General features: G+C 47.4%; 1 protein-coding gene across 1 annotated transcript in view; it reads left to right on the plus strand.

Annotated features, from left to right (window-relative positions):
• The window catches only part of grid2ipb (glutamate receptor, ionotropic, delta 2 (Grid2) interacting protein, b), a 63003-nt gene that overhangs the window by 16449 nt on the left and 28666 nt on the right, over window positions 1–17888 (plus strand). The window contains exons 5-7 of the mRNA XM_056297588.1: window positions 11706–11987; window positions 16675–16760; window positions 16941–17064. Coding sequence (XP_056153563.1) covers window positions 11706–11987; window positions 16675–16760; window positions 16941–17064 — 492 coding nt within the window. The remainder of the gene's footprint in view (window positions 1–11705; window positions 11988–16674; window positions 16761–16940; window positions 17065–17888) is intronic.

Consider the following 17888-nt stretch of genomic DNA (forward strand, 5'->3'; position numbering starts at 1 on the left):
GCTCTAATTGAATCCAGTCATCAATTAAATTTGGTTAATTAGTTGATTGAGTAACGAAGGGGGCAATTACCTTTTCCACACAAGTTCAGTTGATGTTGGAGAACTTTTTTACTCAAATAGATAAAAATCATAATTTGTAAAACTGGATTTTGGCGTTTACCCGGGTTCGCTTCATCTTACATAGCATTATGTGTGAAGATGGGAAACGATGCAGTGTGACAAATGTGCAAAAATAGAGGAACTCAGGAAGGGGACAAATACTTCTTCACAGCAGTGTACTTCTTTTTACGCATCACTTTTGCGTTATTTTCCAGCCTGTTATCGGCCTTTGTTTGGACTTGAGATTCAGAGTGTACAGCTGCTCTCTGGGTCTTTCTGTCTTTATTTTTTGTCACTGTCATTCCTTAATGTTAGCGACTGACCTCAATGTGTGGCCAGGAGATGTGAAGTGAAATATGGCTGACCTTGTTTTTACCGACCAAGTGTGTAAACCTGTCGTCCTGCCGAGCCCTGGACATGGACCAGCAGCGTAGTGACCCCAATAATGCGCTTTAATCACGTGACCCTGCTTTCATTCCGCTGGGTGTGGTATTAAATGTGGGGTCTGCCACTAAGGGGCTGGACCGGTCAGTCTGACACAACCAAGCAGGCCTGAAAACTCAGAAAAGACCGGCCCAGATCTAAACCGTCGTGGCATTAAGCACACATGCAGTTGCAGCGGCACCAGATCACACGTGCATTCAGGCAGCACAACATGGCTAGCCTACATTACCACAACTGGACACTAGAACGAAAACGAGGTCTTCCGCATATAGATTTCTGCTTGTCATTCTTCCCATCAGAGAAATCTCTCCTTCCTTTCTCCCTCCTCCCTTTCTCCCACACACCCCCAGATAAATATAGATCGCCACTCTGTGTAAATTAGGTCAAATCAGAGCTCTCAATTAGTTCCGAGAAAACTTTTCGGTGGTGAGGTGACTTTTCAACAGTTTGATCCACCGTGTAGTGAGGGGGAAGCGTAACGTAAGCCCTGCAGCAGTAACCCTGATGCTAACAGCTGCGTGATTTCATGCACATATGCATGCACACATACTCACACCTGCACAACTGCATCCACTCCGACACGCATGTGTGCACACAATGATACGTATGCATGCAGACACGACACACATTCACACTGACATGTGCTAGTAACCGAATAAATCTATCTATCTATCTATCTATCTATCTATCTATCTATCTATCTATCTATCTATCTATCTATCTGTCTATATCGATCTATCTATCTATCATCTATCTGTCTATCTGTCTCTATCTATCTATCTATCTATCTATCTATCTATCTATCTATCTATCTATCTATCTATCTATCTATCTATCTATCTATCTATCTATCTATCTATCTATCTATCTATCTATCTATCTATCCATCTATCTATCTGTCTATATCGATCTATCTATCTATCCATCTATCCATCTATCTGTCTCTATCTATCTATCTATCTATCTATCTATCTATCTATCTATCTATCTATCTATCTATCTATCTATCTATCTATCTATCTATCTATCTATCTATCTATCTATCTATCTATCTATCTATCTATCTATCCATCTATCTATCTGTCTATATCTATCTATCTATCTGTCTATATCGATCTATCTATCGATCTATCTATCTGTCTGTATCTATCTATTTATCTGTCTATATCGATAGATAGATAGATTTATTATTTCATTTAACTGTTTATAAATATGGACCAGTGGTCTTTGTGGTCCACACCAGTTGCTTAGTGGTCCGTCGCATGGTCCTTGTGGTTGGGCCAGTTGCTCAGTGGTCCCTGGCGTGGTCCTTGTGGTCTGTCCGTGGTCCGGACCAGTTGTTCAGTGGTCACTGGTGTGGTCCTTGTGGTCCATCCGTGGCCCGGAACAGTTGCTCAGTAGTCCCTTGCGTGGTCCTTGTGGTCCGTCTGTGGTCCGGACCAGTTGCTCAGTGGTCCCTGGCATGGTCCTTGTGGTCCATCTGTGGTCCAGACAAGTTGCTCAGTGGTCGCTGGTGTGGTCCTTGTGGTCCATCCATGGTCCGGACAAGTTGCTCAGTGGTCGCTGGTGTGGTCCTTGTGGTCCATCCTTGGTCCAGACAAGTTGCTCAGTGGTCGCTGGTGTGGTCCTTGTGGTCCATCCATGGTCCGGACAAGTTGCTCAGTGGTCCCTGGCATGGTCCTTGTGGTCCATCTGTGGTCCGGACCAGTTGCTCAGTGGTCCCTGGCATGGTCCTTGTGGTCCATCCGTGGTCCAGACAAGTTGCTCAGTGGTCGCTGGTGTGGTCCTTGTGGTCCATCCATGGTCCAGACAAGTTGCACAGTGGTCGCTGGTGTGGTCCTTGTGGTCCGTCTGTGGTCCGGACCAGTTGCTCAGTGGTCGCTGGTGTGGTCCTTGTGGTCCGTCTGTGGTCCGGACCAGTTGCTCAGTGGTCGCTGGTGTGGTCCTTGTGGTCCATCCGTGGTCCAGACAAGTTGCTCAGTGGTCGCTGGTGTGGTCCTTGTGGTCCGTCTGTGGTCCGGACCAGTTGCTCAGTGGTCGCTGGTGTGGTCCTTGTGGTCCATCCGTGGTCCAGACAAGTTGCTCAGTGGTCGCTGGTGTGGTCCTTGTGGTCCATCCGTGGTCCAGACAAGTTGCTCAGTGGTCGCTGGTGTGGTCCTTGTGGTCCATCCGTGGTCCGGACCAGTTGCTCAGTGGTCCCTGGCGTGGTCTGTCCGTGGTCTGGACCAGTTGCTCAGTGGTCCCTGGCGTGGTCCGTCCGTGGTCCAGACCTGTGAAAGAGCACTAGTGACAATGACTATGTGACTAGTGCAGGTGTGCGCACGCACACACTCGTGCGTGAGTGTACCCATGCAAGTACACACATGCTAACATATTTTGTAGGTGCGCACACATTCACCCAGTCACAGACCTACACACATGCACACAAGATCACATATTAGATAAGCAGCAACACTGTCATGAATAGACTGCAGATACCAGAGAGGCAGAACAGAGGTGAATGTGTTCTCTCACCCACCTCCGCTCCGCATGGTTTCTATTCAGGTGGTTGCTTGTTGAATGTACAGCGCCGGGAACAGCATCCCATACCTCTTTTAGTTGGACTGTTAGATCATGATAGTGTTAGATTCTGATTTTAATTCTGATAATCAGAGGACTTAAACCGCTGTCCATACCAGAAAGTTGAATCAGTTCATCTGGACACAACGTTTATTGAGAGAAACCCTTACCTGGATCCCCCCCCCCCCAATTGTACTTAGCCATTTACCCCACTCTTCCGAGCCGTCCCGGTCTCTGCTCCACCCCCTCTGGTGATCCGGGGAGGGCTGCAGACTACCACAAGCCTCCTCCCATACAAGTGGGGTCGCCAGCCGCTTCTTTTCACCTGACAGTGAGGAGTTTCACCAGGGGAACGTAGCGCGCGGGAGGATCAATGCTGCGTTTGATTATAGCTCGGAGGTCGGAAATTCCCAGTTCCCACTAGGAAAAATCAAATAAAACGGCGCGTGAACTCGGAGTTCCTAGTCGCGAACTCGGGTTGCTTTTCTCAACCCCCAGTTCACGACACGGAATTATATGACGTCACATCAACATGGCTGCCCACGGTGTCAATGGTAAAATAATATTAATCTTTATCAATATTTACAAGATTGTATGCTTTTAAAAACACCTTTAAGTTTGATTTCCACCATGGTATGTTTTTAGATCAATAAAGATGCCCTACACAATAGTTGGTTAAACATATAAAATTAAATATTAGTTGTTATTAGCGGTTTTAAAAGGTGAAGCTATCGCTAATCACAAGGTCACTAACTTGAGAATGCTCGTTGGCAACGATAACGAGAAGAAAACTGAACCATGATGATATAAAAAAAGTATTCCAGCCTATTGTTGAAGAGAATATGACAACACTGCTGTCACTGAAATCCGCTCTGGCCTTCTCCCACATGGATGAAACATCACTGAAATCCACTCTGGCCTCCTCCCACATGGATGAAACATCACTGAAATCCTGTCTGGCCTTCTCCCACATGGATGAAACATCACTGAAATCCACTCTGACCTTCTCCCACATGGATGAAACATCACTGAAATCCACTCTGGCCTTCTCCCACATGGATGAAACATCACTGAAATCCACTCTGACCTTCTCCCACATGGATGAAACATCACTGAAATCCACTCTGGCCTTCTCCCACATGGATGAAACATCACTGAAATCCACTCTGGCCTTCTCCCACATGGATGAAACATCACTGAACTCCACTCTGGCCTTCTCCCACATGGATGAAACATCACTGAAATCCACTCTGGCCTTCTCCCACATGGATGAAACATCTCTGAAATCCACTCTGGCCTTCTCCCACATGGATGAAACATCACTGAAATCCACTCTGGCCTTCTCCCACATGGATGAAACATCACTGAACTCCACTCTGGCCTTCTCCCACATGGATGAAACATCACTGAAATCCACTCTGGCCTTCTCCCACATGGATGAAACATTACTGAAATCCACTCAGGCCTTCTCCCACATGGATGAAACATCACTGAAATCCTGTCTGGCCTTCTCCCACATGGATGAAACATCACTGAAATCCACTCTGGCCTTCTCCCACATGGATGAAACATCACTGAAATCCTGTCTGGCCTTCTCCCACATGGATGAAACATCACTGAAATCCACTCTGGCCTTCTCCCACATGGATGAAACATCACTGAAATCCACTCTGGCCTTCTCCCACATGGATGAAACATCACTGAAATCCTGTCTGGCCTTCTCCCACATGGATGAAACATCACTGAAATCCACTCTGGCCTTCTCCCACATGGATGAAACATCACTGCAGCTTCTGCTGCTCAGCATTGCGGGCGTCCATGTTTTTCCCACCTGGTAGCCCCCCCCGTATCTGGCCAATTACCCCACTCTTTTTGAGCCGTCCCGTTCGCTGCTCTACCCCCTCTGCCGATCCGGGGGCGCCCCGACCGACCAGAGGAGGCGCTAGTGCAGCGACCAGGACACATACCCACATCCGACTTCCCACCCGCAGACAAGGCCAATTGTGTCTGTAGGGACACCCGACCAAGCCGGAGGTAACACGGGGATTCGACCCGGCGATCCCCGTGTTGGTAGGCAACGGAATGGACCGCTACGCCACCCCCGTCGCCCCACCCCTCCCCTCCCCTCCTGGTAGCTCGAACGCAAGGATGTCGGTAGTTACATGTTCCTAACTTCCGACCTCCCACCTCCGGGCACAAACGAATGCGGCACAAGCTGTTCCCCCCAGTTTCCCCCCCCCTCCCCCTGAACAGACTGACCAGAGGAGGCGCTAGTGCAGCGACAAGGACACATGCCCACATCCGGCTTCCCACCTGCAGACACGGCCAATTGTCTGTCGCGAGGCCCGACCAAGCCGGAGGTAACACGGGGTTTCGAACCGGCGATCCCCGTGTTGGTAGTGTAACCGGTTATCTTCTTGCCCGGTGCGGGGTTCGATACGGGGTGTACTGCACCACAAGGGGACACCACTAAGCGCTCGGCTAAAGGGTCAGACCCGTTAGCTAGGGGCTAAATTGTCTTATTAGTAGTTTACAGTAGGCAAAAAATGAGCTTTAGATCAATCGCACCCAAAAAAAAGAAGTTACGATAAGATCCACCGAAAACCACCATGGACGGTCAACATGACCGTGTTGTCTTTAAGGCCTAACGACTTTTATTCTGACAAGACTTTTATTTTGACAAGTGTTAGTCGTCATTTCCTGTCGGTCATGTTGAGGAAGTCGCCCGAGCTCGTTCGCGGTAGTTTCGTCACAACGCTGAGGACACACGAGACAGCCGCCCTGTCGACGCCACAGGCCGTGTCGTGAGTGAATAATGTCATTGTTATAATTACAAGTTTAATGTTTACAAAGTTATTTACACGACAAAGCCATGGATTTGTTTGTAATGAAAAGGGTTTTATTTACACGTGTTGACATTTGAAAAAACGCACGCGACCAACCAGTGGAGTAAGTTTCACTTGAACATTGGGGGGGGGCACATTTAGCGGGGGGTCAGGGGGTCCTTCCCCCCGGAAGTTTTGAACATCACACATTTAATTTCCTGCGTTCTGGTGAATTTGTATGCACCAACTTGCTCTTTTTTTAGATGTAGCTATCATGTTATCTCATGTGCCCGAAATTAGCAGTTCAAGCTCATTTAAGCTAACATAAACGTCTAGGGGCTACTGTTAGCAAGCGCTAGCTAGCTAGTGCAAACTACTAATAAGACACGTTAGCCCCTAGCTAGCTAACGGGTCTGACCCTTTAGCCGAGCGGTCAGTGGTGTCGCCTTGTGGTGCAGTACACCCCGTATCGAATCCCGCACCGGGCAAGAAAATAACCGGTTACATTGGTGGCAGCGGTGGGACCCGGAAGTGCGCAGATCCTCAGAAGTCTCTTCGGAGCGCGCTTCCGGGAGAGGGTGACGACTGTAAACTACTAATAAGACACGTTAGCCCCTAGCTAACGGGTCTGACCCTTTAGCCGAGCGGTTAGTGACGTCGCCTTGTGGTGCAGTACACCCCGTATCGAATCCCGCACCGGGCAACAAAATAACCGGTTACACTACCATAAACGTCTAGGGGCTACTGTTAGCAAGCGCTAGCTAGCTAGTTCGTGAGGGGGTCTGAACTGATAACCCCAAACACACGTTATAAACTAGATAAGGCTATAATTCATCCGGAAATACGTCAGAAAATCTAACTCAGAAAGCCCAAAGGTAAGAAAGGGTGGTGTACTGGGCTGGACAAGCAAGCTGGCTAGCTACGTTACTTACACTTGCTTACGCCATCATTCATGCTCCGGCCTCCTGGTTGCCAGGGGCAACCGCAAGACAGCAACGAGGTCGGCAGTCCCAGGGGCAAGGTTAACATGGTATGGTCCAAGCATGGGGGTGTAGGACATCGTTGGAAAACAAGTAGGAACGACATTTTAAGTAGTTCGACTGTCGGTGTTGTTATTTTACCTTTTTTGGCGAGGGAGGTAACATTATCATTCATGATATGTTTTTGGGGGGACAAATTCACCTCTTCTAAATGTTGAGGGGGACATGTCCCCCCTGACCCCCCCATAAGTTACGCCTGTACTACCACCGGGATGGTGATGGTTTGTATTGATCCGTGTCAGTTGTCCCTCCGTGTGTGTGTGTGTGTGTGTGTGTGTGTGTGTGTGTGTGTGTGTGTGAAGGGCCACAGTGAGCAGCGAGTACAGCTGACTGCCACCACAGTCGCCATTTTTTTCCGGTGTCTACAACTGGTGGCCAATAAGTTTCTGTTATTCAATGTGGACATATCAGGTCTGCAAATAATAAAATACTTTTCTGCCAAGCACAGGTTACATCTTTTGCCCCTAACTGAATATGCACTACTCTTCGTAAGGGTTTTCCATGAGACAGAATAACCGATACACTTGTCTACCAGTGACCAAATGTGGCGGCTCAAGGTCGTTGCATTTTTCGCATGCTCATTTCTGAAGCTGCTCATATGGGCGTTAATCCTCATTTTAAAAGGGCCTCTCTGTTAATCCCACGTAAGTGTCCACATTGCAGTTGTCTGCTCTTGTCACCGATGCCTGGTAGATGACTCCCTCCCTTCTAGAGGACACGAGGCCTCAACATGGCAGTTGCAGTTGGAGGTGTTTTGTTGCGGTGAGGGGCTCAGTGCCTTGGCCGTGATGCTTGTGTTGTGGGATGAAATAACCTGCTGAACATCCAGCATGCAGCTGTAGCTCATTTTGACTGTGTTCCTGTTGAATATTTTCCTCAGTTGGTGGTCTGGGGTAAAGCACTCATCCAAAAATTTGTAAAAGTGTTTTCCACGAAACAGGCCTGTACTGCTATGCATTAAAATCTTTTTTTCCTGTATCCGTGCTGATATTCCGCTCCTCGTTAGACGAGCACTCAACAACACCATTGACGGTTTTGGAAAAAAAACCGCTATATATATATATATATAAAAATCCAGTTAAGTAAATTCTCTATGAGACAGTACAAGCCTGTTTCATGCTATGGACAGGCGATGGTTGCGTATGGCATGAAACAGGCTTGTACTGTCTCGACCCTGAGTGCAGGATAAGCGGTCCGGATAATGGATGGATTATACTATTTTATATATTGATATAATAGAATTGCCTTTTTCTATCAGAAACAGAATCAGAATACTTTGTTCATCCCAGAGGGGAAACTGTTTCTAGTCTGTCTATAGACTGCCACCTGAGACTGTGACTTACTGGTTTATAATGGAAGCCACACTTCACAGTGGGCCACGTGACCAGGGTGGAGGGTGTTCTGTATTAATCAGATTAGAGGAAGGTAAAATGCTGAAACAGTGGTGACTAATTAGGGGCAGATAAGCACCTCCACTGCCTCACAGTGGACACAACTGAGATCTGTTGTGAAGTTGCTTTTCTCTCTCACCCGTTTGCTTTAATTAGCCGCCTGATTAGTTTTTTTTCCCTGTGGCATAATGAGGCTGCTGGGGACAAGTGGGGTGTTGTAGCGTTTCTTGTTTTCCTCCTCTCCCTCACTTTGGTTTTGTTTGCTACCTAATTACTCGACCGTTGCTGTTTTTCAGGCGATACATTCATCTACAAAGTCTGTTTGTGGCTGATTCATCTCATCCACACGGTGAAAAATAGCCCAGCCAGCCGGATAAACCTGGCCTACACAGACTGGTGTGGGTGGGAGTCAGAACCAGTCTTTTTACCACCCTGAGTTAGTCATTTTATTGCCATGACAATTCAACCTGCATGTGATCAATTAACCGACTGCCGACTTTTGATGCATTGTTCTGGTTGTTTTGGTTTTCTGTGATCTCTCAGCAGAATACTGCAGTCTGCATGTTCAGCATGTCACCTGGCTGCTGTGACCATGCATGGTGCTCACACTGGCTCTGGGTTATAGAAAGCTCTGTGTGTGTCTGTGTGTGTGTGTGTGTGTGTGTGCAAGAGAGAGCAAGCAAGCAAGAGAGAGAGAGAGCGAGCGAGAGAGAGAGTGAGCAAGTGATCGAGTGAGTGAGAGAGAGAGAGAGCGAGAGAGAGAGAGAGCGAGTGAGAGAGAGAGAGCGAGTGAGAGAGAGAGAGCGAGTGAGAGAGAGAGCGAGAGAGAGAGTGAGCAAGCGAGAGCGAGTGAGAGAGAGAGAGCGATCGAGTGAGTGAGTGAGAGAGAGAGAGAGAGAGAGAGAGAGAGAGCGATCGAGTGAGTGAGTGAGAGAGAGAGAGAGCGAGAGAGCGAGTGAGAGAGAGAGAGCGAGTGAGTGAGAGAGAGCGAGAGAGAGAGTGAGCAAGCGAGAGAGTGAGTGAGAGAGAGAGAGAGCGAGAGCGATCGAGTGAGTGAGAGAGAGCGAGAGAGAGAGTGAGCAAGCGAGAGAGTGAGTGAGAGAGAGAGAGAGTGAGAGAGAGAGTGAGAGAGAGAGTGAGTGAGAGAGAGAGTGAGCAAGCGAGAGAGTGAGTGAGAGAGAGAGAGAGTGAGAGAGAGAGAGAGAGAGAGAGAGAGAGAGAGAGAGAGAGAGAGAGAGAGAGAGAGAGAGAGAGCCTGCACGTGTGTTGTTGTGCGTGAGTTGTGGGTGTTTTGCGCTCTTGGCAGCGGTCCCCATCACTTGAATGAGATGCTGTTCTGTGCTGTCAGCTGCTGCAGCAGCGAGTCCTGACTCGGGGAGGACGACACAATATGTTTTACTGTCTCCGTCACTGCGGGGGACACAGACTCTCATGGCTCTGTCATCATAGATGCGACTGTATGCAGACGACGCCGGTCTTACTGTAAAGACTCGGTTAGTCATTTAACCTGTGTCACAACATGTAGTGAATGTCTTTATCCTTTCATCTCAGCACTGTGGCTGTGTGCAGGACCCCGTCTCACACTACATGTCTCACACTACATGTCTCACACTACACGTCTACCTGCTGAGGGCGAACGTTGATGAACTTGGGTTTGGTCTTTTAACTTCACATGCAAACTTTCAGTGACGAGTTAGTTCTGCGGTGCACCTCCGGACTGCTGGGTCTGGAATGGAACTGGTCGGCCGTTCTGGTTCTCTGCCTGTCTTTGGCTGCCAGAAGTGGCGTTACACTGTTCAGAACGTTAAAACTGAAAAGGTCAACAGGAAGATGAGACGATTAGGACAGCGCTCCTCTCGCTAATGAAAAACGACACGGTGAAGGAAAACTGTGTGCGTGTGCGCGTGGGTGTTGTGTGTTGCTTGTGTGTTAATGTGCAACTATGATTGTGTGTCTGTGTGTGCAGATGAGTGAGAGAGACAGAGACGGAGAGAGAGAAAGAGGCAAAGACCGACAGAGACAGACAGAGAGAGAGGCAGAAAGGGAGAGAGAGAGACAGAGCACGAGAGAGAGACAGAAAGGGAGCGAGAGAGCAAGAGAGAGAGACAGAGAGTGAGAGAGACAGAAAGCAACAGAGCGAGAGAGAGAGACAGAAGGAGAGAGCGACAGAGTGCGAGAGAGAGACAGAGCATGAGAGAGAGACAGAAAGGGGGCGAGAGAGCAAGAGAGAGACAGCAAGAGAGAGAGACAGAGCGAGAGAGTGAGAGAGACAGAAAGCAACAGAGCGAGAGAGAGAGCAAGAGAGAGAGAGACAGAAGGAGAGAGAGCAAGAGACAGAAAGAGAGCGCAAGCAAAAGAGAGAGACAGACAGAGCGAGAGAGAGAGACAGAAAGAGAGAGCAACAGAGAGAGAGAGAGAGAGAGAGAGAGAGAGCGGAAGAGATTTCCCATGCTAACACTCCCACACCTTGGCTGTTGCTGTATACTGGTTCTTCACACTGCTGCAGTAAAACTCCACAGAGGCTCCAGTGACGCCTGCCTCACTCAGCCTCACGATCCTCAGAGAATATACCTCCCTCTCTCTCTGTGTGTGTCTCTCTCTCTGTGTGTCTCTCTCTCTGTCTCTCTCTCTCTGTCTGTCTCTCTCTCTCTCTCTCTGTCTCTCTCTCTCTCTCTCTCTCTGTCTCTCTCTCGCTGTCTCTCTCTGTCTCTCTCTCGCTGTCTTGCTCTCTCTCGCTGTCTCTCTCTGTCTCTCTCTGTCTCTCTTGCTCTCTCTCTCTCTCTCTCTCTCTCTCTCTCTCTCTCTCTCTCTCTCTCTCTCTCTCTCTCTGTCTCTCTCTCGCTGTCTCTCTCTGTCTCTCTCTTGCTCTCTCTCTCTCTGTGTCTCTCTCTGCGTCTCTGTGTCTCTCTCTCGCTCTCTTGCTCTCTCGCTGTCTCGCTCTCCCTCTGTGTCTCTCTCTCTCTGTCGCTCTCTCTCTCTCACTCTCTCTCTCGCTACCAGTCTTTCTCCGTCTCTCTGACTTCCATTCCAACTTCTGCCTTCTTCTCTCTTAGGATGGAGAACAACCGACTCTTTTTTCCATCCCCTGTTTTGAGTCAGCCTGTTGAGTTGAAGTAGTTGTTTGCTCGGATTTCTTCCTGTCGTTTTTGGGCGGATGGTTTTTGATCAGTTATTTCTCCTCAGACTGGATGTGTGACTTGCCGTTGACTGTTCCTCACCAGACTAACTGATCCGACTGTTCGCCTTACGGATGCTTGTGAGGAGGGGATATTGAGCAGCAGATCCATCCGAGGGGTGACTCACACTGCGTCTGTCTCTATTTTACCGTCTCATGCCATGTTCGCCAGGATCTTCATTCCCAAGAAGCACCGGCAACGCTTTGATGAGGCCGTATCCCAGAACCTGATCAACCGGATCTGCCGCAGTAAGAGCATCAGCGAGCCGCAGGGCCGCCGCAGCCGCAGCCGCAGCGAGGACAACCCCGAGCGACACCACGGATCCAAACGGGCCAGCTCTGTCCCCAGAGACGGAGGCCAGCCGGGCGGGAGAGCGGACGGGGACAGAGACCGAGGCCCCAGGAAGTCCATCTCTGGAGCACCGGGCCATCCAGCAACAGGACCCAATCAGAGGTAGGTACATGAAACATGTGACATTCATATCACTTAACTCATATCACTTACTTCTTTAGTGATAGGATGGCAGTTTTTCTTTACAGATGTCACATGTCTTTGACTGTTGTGGAGAATTCATGCCAAACACCAAATAGTTCTTTAGTCAGCAGCTCATCCACAATCCTACCCCAACCCTAACCACGAGAAAACCGAGCACGCTCCACCGCAGAGGTGGAGCAGCAAGAGAAATGACCTGAAACTGTGAGTCTGTGGCAGCGTCAGAACAGAGCGATCTTTTTTTTCTCCCTAATTGTACCCGTCCAATTACCCCACTCTGCCGAGCTGCCCCGGTCACTGCTCCGCCCTCTCTGTCGATCCAGGGAGGGCTGCAGACTACCACATGCCTCCTCCCATACATGTGGAGTCACCAGCCGCTTCTTTTCACCTGACAGTGAGGAGTTTCACCAGGGGGACGTAGCGCGTGGGGGAGGATCACGCTATTCCCCCCAGTTCCCCCTTCCCCCCATACAGGCGTCCTGACCGACCAGAGGAGGCGCTAGTGCAGTGACCAGGACACATACCCACATCCGGCTTCCCGCCCGCAGACACGGCCAATTGTGTCTGTAGGGCGGTAACATAGGAATTCAAACAGGTGATCCCCGTGTTGGTAGGCAATGGAATAGACCGCCACACTACCCGGACGCCCCACAGAGTGATCTTCTGAGAGGTCACGGGTGGTCGTGTCACACGTGTTGACTTGAGGTCACAGTTTGGAGCTGAAATGATGAAATGATCAGTATGTCACACTACTGCTACTATACCAAGTACTACATAGTGAACACCCGTAGCTCTCGAACACAGCCCACCTCGCGCTCTTTTGTACTCTTCCTCCGTCCTCAAACATGCATCCCCCTTCTGAGTCTTTTCAACCTGCATCAAAATCGTCCACATGGTGGGTAAAGTTCTGTGCTACCTCGGGCACTCGTGACACACGGATCATCATTTACACAACGAGCACGTTCTTCGCCAAATGTCGAGACAGCCCTCAGTGTGTGCACAGATCAGCAGCTTCGCAACGTGTTGATCCTGTGGGGAATCAACCCTTTAACCTGCTCTTCATCCCAGCCCACCCACACAGCGATTACAAGCTGTACAGTTAATATCATGACAACAGACCACGTGTGTGTGTGTGTGTGTGTGTGTGTGTGTAGGGAGGAACCTCCTACTGCAAACGAAGTGACTAATCCGTCAATCTGTCCTCATCTGCTCAGGACTGGACTGCCCTGCCCAGGGTCATAAGGGTCTCCATGCCCACCTGCAGTCCACCCCATGCTTTACATGATCCTCTGACCCCTCCCCCCCCGGCTCACCCTGAATATGTCGCATGTAATCACAGAGAGTTGAGTCAGGTCATCTGGACACGACGTTTATTGGGAGAAACGTCTCATCGCTCATCCACCAACTGACGACCTCAGTCCAGTGTAGTCTCATCGACGGGCCACATAACAAAGGGAGACAGCTCGTTATGTGGACTGAGAGATTAACTCACCGCCATTACTATGGTACGGGCCAATAACTGGCTTTAACCGGCCCTAAACCTAAAGAGTATTGCATAGCGATGTTGTTGCCATGGTAACTAAATTGAGAGACTGAGATGGGGACCAACAAAACAAAACCTAATGAATAGTACTTAAAGTACGATGATAATACTGTGTGTGGACAGGGGGCTGTAATTTAGGGGGTTACCATGGCCACAAATCAAATTTATTGCATTTCTAATTTATTGACTGTATTCCTGTGACAAAGGTTGTAGGTCTCCAGCCTTTGGCATTTGAACATGTTGTCTTTGGTTTGCTGAGGCACCCCAGCAAACCCAAGGCTTGAAACGGTTTTGAACGAAGTCTCTTTGGGTCCTATCAGGTGTGTTGATGTCTGCCTGTCAAATGAAGTCTAACACATCAGCTGCTGAAGAAACAGTTGTTGACAGGGGAAAAACCTTTATGGATCATTATGGAAGCTGTGGATGATAACATGTAAATATTACAAAAGGTTGTTACTCATAGCTAGTCATAATCATACTAATGTCTAGTCATAATCAGGTTGTTACTATTATCTAGTCATAATCAGGTTGTTACTAATATCTAGTCATAATCATACTAATGTCTAGTCATAATCAGGTTGTTACTATTATCTAGTCATAATCAGGTTGTTACTAATATCTAGTCATAATCATACTAATATCTAGTCATAATCAGGTTGTTACTAATATCTAGTCATAATCATACAAATATCTAGTCATAATCAGGTTGTTACTAATATCTAGTCATAATCAGGTTTTTACTGATATCTAGTCATAATCATACTAATATCTAGTCATAATCAGGTTGTTACTGATATCTAGTCATAATCATACTAATATCTAGTCATAATCATACTAATATCTAGTTGTAATCAGGTTGTTACTAATATCTAGTCATAATCATACTGATATCTAGTCATAATCAGGTTGTTACTAATATCTAGTCATAATCAGGTTGTTACTGATATCTAGTCATAATCATACTAATGTCTAGTCATAATCAGGTTGTTACTGATATCTAGTCATAATCATACTAATGTCTAGTCATAATCAGGTTGTTACTAATATCTAGTCATAATCATACTAATGTCTAGTTGTAATCAGGTTGTTACTAATATCTAGTCATAATCATACTAATATCTAGTTGTAATCAGGTTATTACTAATATCTAGTCATCATACTAATATCTAGTCATAAGCAGGTTGTTACTAATATCTAGTCATAATCATACTAATATCTAGTTGTAATCAGGTTGTTACTAATATCTAGTCATAATCATACTAATATCTAGTTGTAATCAGGTTGTTACTAATATCTAGTCATCATACTAATATCTAGTCGTAAGCAGGTTGTTACTAATATCTAGTCATAATCATACTAATATCTAGTCATAATCAGGTTGTCTGTGAATGTTCTCATTCATCCAGGTCATAGTTATCCAAAGGAATTGAATCAAGTGCAACTGGACTTGGTATATATCCGTGAAGACGTTGCACGAACTGATGAAGCCTCTTGGATGAGAGGCGAAACGTCTTCACGGATATATACCAAGTCCAGTTTTACTTGATTCAATTCCTTTGGATAACATAATCAGGTTGTTACTAATATCTAGTCATAATCATACTAATATCTAGTCATAATCAGGTTGTTACTAATATCTAGTCATAATCATACTAATATCTAGTCATAATCGGGTTGTTACTAATATCTAGTCATAATCATACTAATATCTAGTCATAATCGGGTTGTTACTAATATCTAGTCATAATCATACTAATATATAGTCATAATCGGGTTGTTACTGATATCTAGTCATAATCATACTAATATCTAGTCATAATCGGGTTGTGACTACTGTCGTGGAAATGTGTGTTTCAAGGATACAATATATTTTGGCAGGAGTGGCGTTACTGTATTTGTCGTCACTGAGCACAGATTGTTCTGGGGCTTGGAGGTGACGCTTGTCAGTTGTGGAGGGAGCATGACATGATGGAAAAGCAGACGGGGTAATTTATGTTTGCTGCTGTCGGGAGTGAAGACACCCCTGAGCGACGAGCACCAGCCTTCACCGAGAAAACCGAAGTCATCCCACCATCTCTGATATGCTCACCAAAACGCCATGCCAAGCTGAGCTGATGCCCCTCACTCAGACTCCAGAACGCAACACCCAACACCAACCAGCCCCCACTTCCCCTACACCCATCTCCTCTTACATAACAGCCAGCGAGCCTATCAAAGAACTGAGTTGTCGCTGCTGTTTTCTTTTGTTTTGTGTTTTTTTTTTTCCCGTTCCCCCCTGGACCATTGTTTACATCTCACTGCTGTGCTGCCCTGAGTAGTTTCCATGGCAACGTGGATAGATGGTATGAGTCCTCTGCCTCGTTTTTATTGTAGCTGAGGGAACAGCATGAACAGAACAGAAGCATCTCTGGTAGATGAAAGGCGGTGGTGACCTGTGTTTCTGGTGAAGGGGTCTCTGTATTTAAGCCGGTGGTGACCTGTGTTTCTGGTGAAGGGGTCTCTGTATTTAAGCCGGTGGTGACCTGTGTTTCTGGTGAAGGGGTCTCTGTATTTAAGCCGGTGGTGACCTGTGTTTCTGGTGAAGGGGTCTCTGTATTTATTCATAATGCAGACTGAATAAAAGACGAGAAATACTAGTTTAGGAAGAGTTTGATGCAAGTCGGTTGTGAAAATTCCCCAGGTAGACCTCTATATGTAGACAAACACAACAGCTAATAGAGGAGCCATTAGCTGTTGTGTTTGTCCATCCTTTGTTGGGCCCACCCTGAATTCACCCTCAAACCGCTTCCGGTATTGGAAGATGGCGACGCGAACTTTCATTTGTGGCGGCCTCACCCAGTACCGTCCATGCAGTATCTTTGTCCACATCTGCGTCTAAGTTTGTCTCCGTTTGATGGCTGGGAGAGCTGGCGCTGGATCAGCTGGAAGAGCTTGGTCTTAGAACTTCTTCTTGCTCTTTGTCTTCCTGTGTTCTCCCTCTTCTTTCTCTTTGTGTTCAGTTCTTTATAAAAGAAATGAGAGGCTGATGTGTGCTGACTGTAATTATTTTCAGCGTACGATCGAATTCTTCGCTTCATTATCCTTATCGTGTGTCTCTCCCCACAGAACCGTCCGGGTCTACAGGGGCAAGAAGAGTTTTGGCTTCACCCTGAGGGGTCACGCTCCCGTCAGCATCGACTCCGTCATACCAGGTACTGTCCGTGCAATCAGTCCTCCCTGTATGTCGGCTCACTGAACCCAAACCGTGTCGTGTGGTGGTGGGCGGAGTCGGGGGGGGGGGGTAAATGTACACGGATAAAGGTGGGGGATTCTGTTGCTATGTGCCAGTGCTCCCTGGGGATTGTGGGTAATCTGGAGTTGTGTTGTACCAGGAAGGGTGTCTGAGTCACCAGTGAGAAGGCGGGACTGTGGGACCGTCGGGGCTTCAGCGGAGCCTGGTGGACGGTGGCTGTATGCTGCGGGCTGTCAGGAGCTGCTCAGAGATGTTTTGTTCAGGTGTCTCAGTTTTTACAGAGCTGTGATGGACGGTGTGAGACAGTGGTCATTGTGATTCTGTCCCAGTGTGACTCCTCGTCTGTCGGTCTCTTATGAGACGTTTGTTTATCCAGCACCGCAAAAGCCAGCATGCTGGAACTGATTTCTGTGAAGGACCAAACCCTTAGCAGGTGGTGTTGGACAACAAGGTGGATGAGTTAGAGAGACGTATTTGAAGAGTTTCTACCTCAGAAAAGAAGCCAACTATCAAAAAGATGAAATACACTTTATTGCTCCGTCTAGCGGACTTGTGAACAGATGTATTATAAATGGTGTCTATTTAGACTCACTGTTGAATAACATCTCAAGTTCTCCACCTCAAAACTTGTAGCATCTAGGAGGCTATGTTTGTTTGTTTGTTTGTTTGTTTGGAACTTTCTATTTATTTTTTTCAAGTATTTTACTGGGGGGAATAGTGTGATCCTCCCACACACTATGCGCCCCTGGTGAAACTCCTCACTGTCAGGTGAAAAGAAGCGGCTGGTGACTCCACATGTATGGAGGAGGCATGTGGTAGTCTGCATCCTCCCGGATCAGCAGAGGGGGTGGAGCAGCGACCGAGACGGCTCTGAAGAGTAGGGTAATTGGCCAAGTACAATTGAGGAGAAAAAGAAGGAAAAAAAAAAGCTTCCCTGACATAGGACCTCATACCTTTAACAAAAATAATAACAGCCACAGCAACAACAACAATAATAAACAAAATAAACAAGGAAAACAGCAGACCTGTACAAGGGGGGTTTGCAGCAGAACAGGTCAGTTACAGAGGAACATAAGAACGGTGTTTT

This window comes from Lampris incognitus, chromosome 17 (genome assembly GCF_029633865.1).
Source record: "Lampris incognitus isolate fLamInc1 chromosome 17, fLamInc1.hap2, whole genome shotgun sequence".
NCBI classification, from domain to species: Eukaryota; Metazoa; Chordata; class Actinopteri; order Lampriformes; family Lampridae; genus Lampris; species Lampris incognitus.